We start from the raw sequence: 12,627 nt of genomic DNA on the forward strand, positions 1-12,627 counted from the left end.
TTTTCATTTTCTTTGAAAAGCAATACCCTACTACTCATTTTTTTTCAGTCACTTGCCTCTGGGTTTCTACAATTTTGCTTTTCCCTTCACTCCTACTACAGTCTTTCTACCCACTCCCTCCTGCCCTTCCCACCTCCACCAAGTTTCTAAGTGTTTCCAGCACAGCTTTAGCTCTCACAAAACAACAGCAATCACGTAACAATTTGCAACCATTAACCAATGAAGTGTCACATCTCTCTACAAGGTAGATGACTGTTTCTGAGCATGGCTAAGCTACTGCCGTTTGGTGTAACAGATTGTTCAGCTGTTTCTGCTCAAAGGGCCCCAGACAACAATAGTGAAAGGCTGTGAAAGGTCAGAGTTGGGATGAGCAGCTAGAGCTGTGTGTGGGAAACAGAGGTGCCTGCTAACACACTGCTTAGCTCTGAACTCTCCTTTTACTCTTGGGTTTGTCAGCATTAAATGTCTTCTCTATTTGTAGCATCAAATAGGCTGCATCTTAAAAAAAAAACAAACCACAAAAAAAAAACCCACAGAAAAGTCCATGGCCCAGTTAGAGCTCATCCTTCTAGTCTTGATGAAATGGCATGGAGTAACTGGTCTGTCTTCACTCCCTGACCATGCTGCCATGTTCCCATAAACCAGACTGTGGTTGGTCAGGGTAAGGCTGTTGCTTCTGCTGAAGGCAGCTTGTTAATAAGTTAATGGTGTGACGTTACACAGGGACTCCCAGCCTGAAATGCTGCATCACATTTTTCCCAAAGGTGGAAGATTTGTGGGTTTTAACCTAAATTAATTAAGAAGCAGAACCTTAATTAAGAAGCAGGTTGCTTCTGAAACAGCTAACCCACTTCAAAGGGCTAGAGCCATATACTTAATGGGGAACAAAGAAAACAGGGTTAAAACAGGCCATGTCTGTGTGTTGTTCTCGACCCATTCATCTTGCACATGGGGGGTGCTCTGCTGGCATCTTAAAAATGGCAGTGGAACATCTGCCATCCAAAAGGAGAATTGGGGTGTTCGGGAGGGGCCTGTGGTTTATTCAAAAGCCACTGCTCTCCTTTTGAAGCAGAAGATGAGCCAGATGTATACAGATTATTATTTTTTTTTCCTTTGCCAACTCCTAGTCACGTTCCCATTGATTTCAGTTCATCCAGGATATTCCTCTTATTTTCTTTTTTTTCCTTGTTTTTTTTTTCCTAGCTAGGTGGTTTCACTTTATGAATATGGCAGGCCACTTGTTCCTGTTTCACCGTCTCCTCATACCAGGTATAGCTGCTAGCTGAGGGGCAAATGGTTGAAGAAAAACTAGTCTCTTAAGAATATCACTTTTTTAGGACCTCAGTTCTCACAGTGCTCAGTGTCCTTCTGGAAGAAACACCTCAACCTCAGATAAGTTCTGTCTTCCTCAGTCAGTTCAAACTGTCAAGTCAGTGATGTATTTGATACCATTTATAATGTAAGATTTTGAATGGGTCATTCCTACTTCTGGAATAAAAGGGGATAGGTGGCTTTTCCCATTAAAACAGCATGGTTTAAATGATGTTTCAATAAACTCCACCATCGTTTCTTTAGGAAGATACACGAGGCAGTGATTGTTCTTGCTGATAAAATGCCAGAACACATATGGACTTGTTGCTGAGCTTGACTTCCAGATGTACCAGTCCTGACTGCCATCCGTGCAGGCTTTTATAAATCCTGCTGGATGTCCACTGCACTTCAGGGAAGTACACAGATATTTCTGCAAGCCTGGCCTTGTGCTACTTTGGAAAATGCTTTTGAAAGTTGCACCCAACCTTAAAAAGAGATTGATGTAAGAGATGCAGATAAATGCACAAAACACTTTCATTTTCTTTATTTTCAATCGATACTGTATGAATACAAAGTTTCTAGAAAGCTACAAAAATTCTACCACTTTATCAAGAAGGCATCAAAATGTGTCACTTTGCAAAGACATGAAAACACCTGCAGTAACCGACACAAAAATAGCATTTTTAGAGTGATGAAATAATTGCACTTAACTGTCATGGATATTAAAGTTATCACACATATGTACCGCGAAAGCTAGAATACATTTTTTTTTTTTTACAAAGCACTTTATAAAAAAATTCTCTGCACACAAAACCTATAATTTTCATATTACTATCATACTAAAGATAAAGTCACTTTAAAGCCAACACTTAAAAACATTTTAAACAAAAAAAGGTACCAGTACCTACACACAGACATTAACAAATACAAGAATACTGTACTGCCAAGAGGTTTGACTGAAACTCCTTTTGAAAGCTTCTGCAAATATGTTAAGAAAACATTGGAGAACATTCACTTTTTTCAAAGAGCCTTCCCTCCCTGTCTAACCTAGAGGTACTTTATCATCAAAAGGCAAGTTCTACATCAAAAGTTACCAGCAGCAGTACAATATTAAAGTAACCACTGACCATATATGAATATGCTTAAGTCACAAACCCATTTTATACACATTACACAAATAAACATAAAGTGAGAATTCCATTAAGTCATTTACAAATGTGAACAAATGCACATGGCAAAAAAACCCCAAAACAAAACAAGAACCCAACCTGTTTTACATAAAATGTACTGAAGAATTAAAGGCTATTCAGGTTTTCAATGTTATAAAATTCTTTTGTCTTTTTTTTTTTTTTTTTTTTTTTTCAGGCACATATTGTATTTTTTGTCTGCAGTCATGAGCCTGAATCAGAGGCCCATAAAACAAAACAAGAACAAAAACACATATTCTGTAAGGAGGTAACAGGGATCCATCTCCTTTTAGTCAACTGAGTGCATTTAAGATTTAATTTACACACTAAAACTAATTACATGATCTCAGCAAGAATGACCTGAAAAGTTAAAAGATGAAGATATCCAAAGTGTTTCTTGTACTTTGACTTGTCCAGCCTCAATGTTTTTTGTTTTTGTTTTTTTAGGGGGGGACACTAAACATCTCGTTATGAGAGAGAAGAGGGGGAAAAGAGATCATCCTGAGAAAAGCACAAAACCAGACTCTATTCCACACATCTGCTGTGCGACCGGGTATGTGTCCAGAAAAGGGCAGACAGAAGGTTTCTCAGTCTGACTGACTGAGTGACCCAGGAAAAGTACAAGGGGAACTGCTTCAGAAAGCAAGTATGCCCTAGGATTTGCAGTGGAAAAATAAATAGATATGGATTAGTATGTCAAATGTTGTATCTGCCTGGAACTGGCCAGTTACTTACATTCAACATCAATGTACACCCTTCATTATTTCAAATTGCCTAAACCCTGGAGGTTTTAACAGAAGCAGCTACTGCCAAATGTAATGAGCTGTAGCTGTGGGTAGAAAGGGAAAATGAGAAACAGGCATTATATCTGCAATTCCTTCAAAATAGTGGTGCAGTACCTAAATAAAATCCTTTTGGGATTCAAGTAAAACTACATTTGTTAGTAGTAATTTTTAACAGCCCCAAATGGTACCATAATGCTTATTTTAATATTTTAATGAGACAGAAGTGTAGTTTTTCACAAATACTCACTAGCACAGCTGAAACATTTGGTAATAAATGAAAATATATGTTCTACTTGTGGGGCAAAAGTGTCTTTGCCCTACCTCAGTCTCATTGAGTTCAATAGGATTACTTGTCTTATAGAGGTAAGTGAGATTTAGACCTTGAAGGAATAACAAAAATAATATTTTAGAGACAGGGAACTTGAATTATCACAATATTTACCACATAGTGTCACAATATTTCTCTATATAAAAAGTTAATCTTAGTTTTCATCAAATACTTTAAAAATCAAGTTAAAATTGTATTCACAACTATATAATCCCTCTGACAGCTTTTGGTTTTGCTGATATTCTTTCTAACATTGTTTTCTTAAAATCTTGCTCCTCTTCCCATCAGCTTTAGTTGCAGTGTACAGTATGGCCCCCTTTCACAGAAGGTATCAAATACAGACATGTTTTTAAGAGGAGCTAATTTGTCTTTTTTTTTTTTTTTCTTTTTTTCTTCTTCTTTTTTTTTTCCAAGACATCATCTGGGAGAAAAACAAAACAGAACAACCCTGTGTTTTGAATTGTGCTGGCCAGAGTTCCTCTAACAGCACCTTCATCCACAATGCTCACACTCAACATTTCAATGCTTAAAAACACACAATTGCATTTACCCTAGCTAGTGTCTTTTCTCCATTTTCATCTTGTTTTATGCACCTGACTTTCAGCAAGGCCAACTTTGTAAACAAAATATTCTGTCTAAACAAAAAAAATAAATCTTCACAGATACTGAAATATTATTAAAGGAGAACAATAAAGTCACTTTTGTCCACTGTCTGAAATTCTGCAGTGTATAGGTCTCTCATTATGCAGATGCACAACTGGATGAAGAGAATATAAATGTGAATTGTTTTCATTTTTATATCACAGACAAATCAGTTGCTGGTTTGCAGTGCTGTCAGAAATGGCAAACAGTAGGTTATTCTTCAGCAGGTTGATCATTAGCAAAATTACTTTGCTATAAATGGTGCTCTTTTGTGAATGGAGGCCTGTAGATTCAACTTATTCCAATAAACCAAAGGCATTACGGTGATAACGAAATATTTTTGGTCTCTCTACAAATTGTCATTATTATGGCAGCACTTTTCTAAGCTGGAATTTCAAACCAAAGGCACTTTCATGCTAGAGTGCAGAAGAGTCACAATTAATTATTTGGTCATGAAATTTAAAAAGGCAGCATTTATTAATACAATTCACTTTTCAAGGAGAACTAAGAATCCATAACCTTTCCTTTTGGTATAGACATTTAACTGCGCAGTAATGGGACTGACTAGTACAGAAGGTTGGTTTAGACCAAGCAGTCAAAGACTGTTTCTGTGGGAAAAAATACAGATATTTTTAAAAATGGAACCAATTAATAAAACAATATATAAAATTTATGTTAAGAGGCTAAAGGTACTTCTAATATAATGCTAAGGCACTGCATATTGTAATGCTTTGGCAGCTCTCAATTAAAAGGTCCCTACAAAAAAGTAACAGTAACAAGATAAGTACTTCCAGCTTACAAAAGAGCTCACAGTTTACAGGCAGCCTGTTGGACTACACACCCCACACTGAACAGTTGAAGGATTAAGGCTTTTAAGAATTAACATATACAGGGTATGGATCATTTACAGAAGCATAAAGAAAAGACGATGGAAGTAATTTCCCTAACATTACGTACGTGAACACCAATAAACATTGTGACTTTTTATACCCTATAGTGATGGCATATGTAGTGTGCCAGATGCTATGAAAAAAACTGTACCTGGTTTTGCAATTTGACTTAGATACTTTATATGCCTCAAAGAGTTTGCTTGTTATTAAAAAAAAAAAAATAAAAAAAATCACCAAACCCACAATTCAAACCCTAAATAAAAGACAAGTCTAGAACAAAATAAAACAAAAAAATAGTTTTTGACTTGTAACACCAAGTGCTTAGAATAAAGGGCTACCGTTAGGCTGTTACAATGCAGGGCTTTTCCTGATGTGATTGTTAGTGTTAAAAAAATGAGTGTTAAAAGAGACCTTGCCATGGACATATTTCTCTGTTCAGTTCATGCAATAAAAACCCAAAGATCATCAGCCCTAATATCCACAAGCAGGTAACAGCTAGACATCACAGCAATCATCCACCTACTAGAGTTAGATCAGAGGCAGGCTAAGGATTTCAAGCAGTCTCCCTTCCCCTCGCTGATATTTGTAACATGCCCTAACCTGAGTCTCCACCAGTGTTAAGGGATGAACCTGCTCTGATCTGGATGTCGACAACCTGCCACCTCAGCTGGACTAGGTTCTACTCTGGTAGTTCAACAATGGGCAAGTCTAACAGCAGGTACTATGCAGAAATGTAATATCCAGAAATTAAGACTGGCTTTTTTGAAGACTACAGTACTGTGCTTGGGAGTAAATTCTAGATTTCAATTGTGCATAGGCACACATGGGTAACGGGCAGAGAGGAGGGACCTGCTAATGGTAACTTCTTTGCTTCAGGACTGCAGAAGATCTTCCCAGGAACGCTCTTTGCCAATACCTCATGACTGATCTTTAAGGTGGCTTGTGCTTGGCTGGGCAGCCCTCAGCCTTCCAGACAAATGTTTTCAGTGAGAACCTGCTGCTGGCCCAACACCTGCTGGAACAACTGCTGCTTGGGCAACTGTAGGCAGTGCTGGGTGTGCAGCAGCAGCAGCAGACTGAGCAACACTCTGCGGTGCAGCCAGGAGGAAAGAGACTATTTCTCTCACATGTGTGTACCTTAGACAATCACTCACACCCACATCCATGGTTTGAATCCTTACAGTATTAAAATATCTCCAGCTGTACTTCACTTCCTGGAGTCTTCCCTGAATATATGAGAAGGATGAATGCTACCACATCTGGATGCAACAGGACATCAGACCCCACGTGGTACGTATGCGTTTGTTTCAGATCAGGTCTTCGCCAGTCGGAACTGGAGAGACAACTGGGAGAGGTGTAAGAGCACCATGAGAAAAAGGAAAGGGAGAAAAAAAAAAAAAAGTCTCCACTTTCCAGTCTTCTTTGCCTGATGTTGGTTGTGATTTTCTAGCGTCTCAGAGATATTAAAGCTGTTGATCCTTTCAGAGGTGTACGTATTCTTCTTCCAAACACGCTAGTGTTTTGCTTTCAGCTTACAAATTACTCAGTGCTGTTGCAATGTCAGTTGTTTCCGTTCATCTGTTAATTTCAGAGTTGCAAGTTTTTTGCTCATTAGAAAACATAGTTGTCCGTATAAAATAGAACTGCACACATAAGACTACATATAATGCGAGTCTAAATCTTCAGTATTTACCTACTTATTGCAAAATGAGCCATCTTTTTCATTAAATAATCAATTTTTCATATTAGTACAATACAACTTTAAACTCTTTTAAAATACACTAGATATGTTAGGGATAAGGGATGATGTTTTCTTTCTCTGCAATACCTGTTTGAAAGTTTAATGGATTAGAAGATTAGTTTTAGCGTTGAGAAAAAAATACAAAATTTGCCTAATTTGAGGGCCTGTCTCTTTCTATCAGGCATTTCTTAAGGCTATCTTTTTCATTTGGTTTCAAACAGAAAAAATGTTTCATTTTAAAAAATAATTTAGTGAATTACATTCGTCCATATTTTCCACCCTAATTAGTTACAAAGATAATTCTATAAAGATTATCAACTTTGTGTACTCATTTACAGTTACAGCTAAAGATTCATTTCAATTTTACTTGCATTGTAAAACAAGTATTTTATATTGGAAAAGAACGAAAATAAATTCTTAAAAATGCTGTCAGTTTTTCCCCATGGCAAATGCTCTGTCGTACATTTTTCTATCAGAATTAAAAATAGGCCTCCACAGACAGAGGCATTAGGTTCTTAAATACAGTCTTCCCAAAGAACTGTGGTTTACAAATTTGAAGAACACTTAGTTTTAGAAATAATTTTTACAACTGTACCAGAATTTCACAGCTACAATTATATATGAACACATTAAAAATGACTTCACTAAAACAGGATTTAGAAAAATGTGAGTTAAAGTTGGGCCAGAGGCACTGCCACTTAGTGTTGAGGTTTACAGTCTGTGTTTTGATAAAGAAGTGAAATGAAGTGTATATATAAATAACTGCTCAGTCCTTTACAAGCCTGTAGATGTGATGCTGTGCTCCATGTTCGCTGTTTGACACTTCAAATACACAAGCCATGCAGAGCAGGGTTTCTTGTGTATCCCTGTTTGTTACAACCTATTTGAAGAGGAGGAAGAGGTAGACAGTATATTACAAACTTGGAGACACCAGGGCCATAACACGAAAGGACTGTTTAAAACAAGACAACCTTTAAATGCGAGTGACTTAAATATGTGTGCCCTCTCTTTGGCAATTTAACCTGGCCTCCATGACTGAGCTCTGGGGCTGAGGTTTGGGGGCTGTAGCTCCCAGTGGAGGGCACTGAGCTCCATCCCACCCTGGCCACTTGACCATGAGCTGCCATCATGCTGTCTTGGCTCAGCATTCCTCAACCTGAGCCCCTGCCAGAAGGCAGCTGAGCAGCTGCACATGGCTCTGTGCTCACAGCCCTACCTGTGGTCACAGCCCTACCTCTGCCCATGCCCCCAAGTCCTGTGGTGGCAGCTGCAGGGCTGGGCTGAGGTGCCACTGCAAAGCCACAGTGAAAGCATGCTGGGTAACTGGATGAAACTGGCCTAAAGGCCACTACGTGGACCATTCCTCAGGCTTCAGCTCACCTGTTGGGTGTACCCATTACTGCAGGCTTTCCTGGCCCAACAACTAATTAAAACTACTGACGCTTGCAGTATTATAACTGGCATCTCAGTGAGATTGTGTCAGATGAATGGGATGCTTCAAAATTACTGCTTCAGGCATGCTACAAACACCAAATAGAGACTCGCATGAAAAAAGAGAAGCTGAATTTTTTGAAAAATAACAAAGATGTTTGTTCATGTTCTCAGCCAGCTCAGCCTTTTCATCCTTAGCGTCCATAGTGCACGATTCCAAGAGTACTACTCTGAAGCCAATGGGATGATTTGTTTACTAAGCAACATGACTAAGGGATTTGGAAACTGGTTCTAAATAGTACAAGTTAAGCAAGGCATACAAAGCCTGAGAGTATTTTAGAAATAGAAAAATAAAAAGGAGCCCGTACCAATAAAATAGTGAAGTTTTCCAACACACTGTTCATCATGTATTTCTCTGGTAAATGCTTCAGCTTGTGTATGAAGTTGATCATATATTCACACATCGGGGAGCGATTTATTCTGTACACAAATCGGCCATTCTCAAACCTTGCATATTCAGTCTAAAAAAAAAATAGTAAGAGAACATCTAGAATAAGATAATTCAGAAACAGCAATAAAGTGTATACTCAATCTGTTGTTTTTCTTTCTCTGTGTAGACAGAAAAATGAGAAGGTGGCTCTCAAGACACACAGCCCCTCCAACCCCTACTTGGAAATGGGAGCAAAAGCATTTTTGCTTCAGGTCTCTCCTGCGAGCTGATGTCACATGCAGGTTCTCCACCAAAAGGTACCACAGGCAGGGTGGAGGAGGGTCTCCAAAGCAACAGGTAACTAGGGTTTTACTTAATGTAGTGTCACCATTCACATGGTGATTTAAAATAACCACAAACATGGCTAGGCAGGAAAATACTCTTTCAGGAAGGATTAGAGGAAGGAAGGAGAAAGACAGATGAGAGCAAAGACAAGAGAGAGAAAAGCTGAATTAAAATGAAAGGGAACCAGAGAATTACCCTGCACAGCCCATCACAACACCCACCTCTACTTTTTCTACTACTTGCTTTCCAAATGAGCAGACTTTGGTGGAACAGGTGATTGTCATGTTTTCTGAGCTCTCATACTGACTAGTGACGCCGTAAAATGCTCCTGTATCATCTTGAATGTTGCAGTTTAAGTCAGCCTGTTTGGAAAAAGTAATAGATATTGAAGATTTTATTTTTCATTTTGACAATGTCAGTAGGATAAGCTGCAATTACCTCACTCTTCAGAAATAAGGAGGGGGGGAGGAAGTTTTATAGTGACAACAGTAACAGTCGGTCAGGAAAGTACCTGCTTAACTGTTGCAGTAAAAACCATAGAAAAGTGACAATTTTGCCAAACTTGAAACTACAAAATACAAGCCAGTATTTCTCTGGGTTACAGGTAATGCTCTCTTCTGGCAGCTCATGAATTCCCTGAAGCAAAGGGTATGATCACCTGTGAGGAGCCTAGCTCCAGAGCTGACTCCTCTAGAGGGAAACGGCCCTGTTGCCTCCAATCCAACCGAGCCATCCTGCTCCCGAGACACCATCATTGCCATCGGTCACTTCCTTCTTTTCCTTTCTTAAAGCAATGAAATCCTCATGGCAAAGGGAAACAGCTGCACAACATGGGAATCGATCTCTGATAAGACTCTGTCAAGGCTTATGGCCCTGATTCAGCAAAATACCTGCCTCCACGGAGCTGTATGACACAACTCACAGGCTCCCCATGTGCTGTGTGTGCCCTGAGCCCTGCCTGCCACACCAGTAAAATACTACTGGAAGTTATTTGATGCCTTTTGGTATTTCCCTGCAGCCTCAATAACTACCCAGCTGCCTTTGATATCTAGCAGCAGAGACTGAGACTTGCAGGATCAAGTGAGGAACAGTGCTACCTTTAATTATTTACATCCAAATCCAAGTCCTGTGCACAGCATGATTAATTTGGCTACAAAGCAACAGCACAGGTCACATGCTGAATCCAGCCTCCCCAGCAGCACTGAAGCTGTTCTGCCACTGTGCTCTTTGTCATCATGAATCCATTTGCAAAAGCCCTCAACTTAAAAGAGCACTAATATGGACACAGGCAGAGTCTAGGGATACCCACAGCTGGATTTGTTGATTCAGGCATTAGTTCTGCTGACATTTTTGGTGCCCAAGGAGAGAGTAGGCAGGGTTTTCTTTTTATGTGGAAATAGCTGATCAGCTACTGCAGCGTAACATCTAAGAACCGTCTGAATTTTTAACTCACTCTGAGACAAGCATTTTAGCAGAGAAATGCACTTTTGCAGCTGTTTCACTTGCTAGTCTAGCTCTGCTTGTTTTTATTGCTAATATAGAAATGTAACAGAACAGATTAGTTCATGTCTACCTTGAGACATTTTAAAATCCTAGTTTACAGGTATGTTTATTTACTAGCTAGTGTGGAACATTTATAGTCCTGCCTTCACTATAGTTCAGGTAATTTGTAACTGCTATTTAATTTTTAACTAGGCAACAACTCATTAATTCTACTTAGTGTCTGCAGTCCTTACTTGTGGTACAACATTCGGAGGCAATATGCTGATAATAGCACATACTGAGCTAGTTTGTGGTACAGAGAAGACATAGGTCTAAGATTACTTCAGGCTGGCTTTGGTAAATTAATCAGTGGATAAGTCTCCTGAGGTTTACACACAGTAACACAAACAGCCCTATAGTCACGTATTTTGCATAACAGAAAGAAACCCTATCGCTCTTACACCTTGTCTCTTGCACATGTTTTGCATGAATTCAGCAGTTAATGTTTAATGTACATCTAAAGCAGTGCGCTCACAGTGAGCTGTAAGAAATTGTTCTGAGCTAATAGTAAATAAGCAATTTGCCATCACAGCTGGCTTGCAATCGAAAGATGGCAAACAGCTAAACATGACCAACTGTAGCAGCCAGCAGCCGGGCCACAGCTGCTCCACTGGAATTTCTGGGGAACAGAGATTTCTGATAAAACAATTGCACTGTTGTAAACAACAACAACAATAGTAGTAATCTCTTAAAAAATGGTTATTCCTGCTGCTACCACAATTAAAATTTTACTATAAACTTTTTTTTTCCTTTCATATATGGATGAAATATTTAAGAAATCATAACTAAAATGCTCCTCATAATTTCATGTTGTCAAAAGGGTCAGCTGCACAGACCTTACATTTCAAGCTGCAGTAGCAACTGTTTATAGAGTTAAAAAATAAGACAAACTTTTAATCTGCTGTCTTCTGATTTTGAAGCCCACTGAAAGAAAAAAAATCTAACAGTTGTATTTACATGCTGATATTCAACCTGGGAAAGTAACACATGTGGCCATCTGGCACCCTGTTGATCACTCCCACAGCTCTTCTAACTCTTGCTGAAATTACCAGGAGTCCTGTGTACACAAAAAATACAGGCTGGAGCCCTGATGTTTGAATGAGGAATGTTTGAAATTATCACTCAAATGTTATGATTTACTCTTGTGCAATCAGAACATTGTTACAAAAGTCCCATGATGGTAATATAGATGTGAATTATCTTTATTTGCTCTACTTGCTATTAGATTTTATTTTTTTTTAGAATAGCACACAATTGAGGTGTTCTCAAGGAAAGACTGAATTTTCCTTTTAAACACCAGTTTGCATGTTCAACTAATTACAAGCTGCTGAGAGCTGAAGCTTTAAGAGTCCTCCAAAAAGTCTAACACCAACATAAAAATCCCAAGAGTTGGCAGTGGCAAATAACTCTTAAATGACAGTGTCACCAAAGCCTCTTTTAATACTGAAAGAATTCTGTCTTTTCTCACATAATATAACAGATCTTGCCCCTCAGTCTTGCTTCAGATTTTTTCATTAGAGGCCAAGTACATGAGCAGTGGGAAGGAGCGCACAGCATTGCAAAGAGGGGATTGTCACGACAAGGGAGTTTTCTGAAGCAGGTGTTGAAAGCTTTGCTCCATGCTGAGTTCCTTCAGAAAAGAAGGAACGACTGTCACTTCTGGCAAAATACAAAACTTGGGTTAAAAATGATGGTGAGAGACTTGATAATTCTATTGTTCTGGCTTACATAGTAAAGAGTTAATCTAAAACCACACACACCCCTGAAGGAAAAATTGTAATTTTTAAACTCATGAAAGTGGGTCACAGTTAAAATTCAGGGGTTGTCCCCCCGCCAAAAGGTTATGAAACTTAAACAAAACAAAAACCCAAATAAAAAGAAGAAAGCTGTACTAAAAATGGGCACTGCTGTGGCTATAAGAGTTGGAGATGTAGCTTTGAGCAGGAATAAGGTGATGTGTTACACTGGTATTCAGTTTTAGCAGGCTCCTTACTA

The 12,627-nt window shown here is 38.8% G+C and overlaps 1 protein-coding gene across 4 annotated transcripts in view; it reads right to left on the reverse strand.

Annotated features, from left to right (window-relative positions):
* Positions 1 to 1,827: 1,827 nt before the first annotated feature.
* TEAD1 (TEA domain transcription factor 1) overlaps positions 1,828 to 12,627 on the reverse strand; it is a 161,505-nt gene continuing 150,705 nt past the window's right edge. For all 4 annotated transcript variants that reach the window (XM_051620764.1, XM_051620762.1, XM_051620761.1 and 1 more), the window contains 3 exons: positions 9,312 to 9,452; positions 8,684 to 8,836; positions 1,828 to 7,764 (listed from right to left, as the gene is read on the reverse strand). In XM_051620764.1, coding sequence (XP_051476724.1) covers positions 7,651 to 7,764; positions 8,684 to 8,836; positions 9,312 to 9,452 — 408 coding nt within the window. In that variant the 3' untranslated portion in view covers positions 1,828 to 7,650. The remainder of the gene's footprint in view (positions 7,765 to 8,683; positions 8,837 to 9,311; positions 9,453 to 12,627) is intronic.

Source organism: Apus apus, chromosome 5, assembly GCF_020740795.1.
Source record: "Apus apus isolate bApuApu2 chromosome 5, bApuApu2.pri.cur, whole genome shotgun sequence".
Taxonomy (NCBI): domain Eukaryota; kingdom Metazoa; phylum Chordata; class Aves; order Apodiformes; family Apodidae; genus Apus; species Apus apus.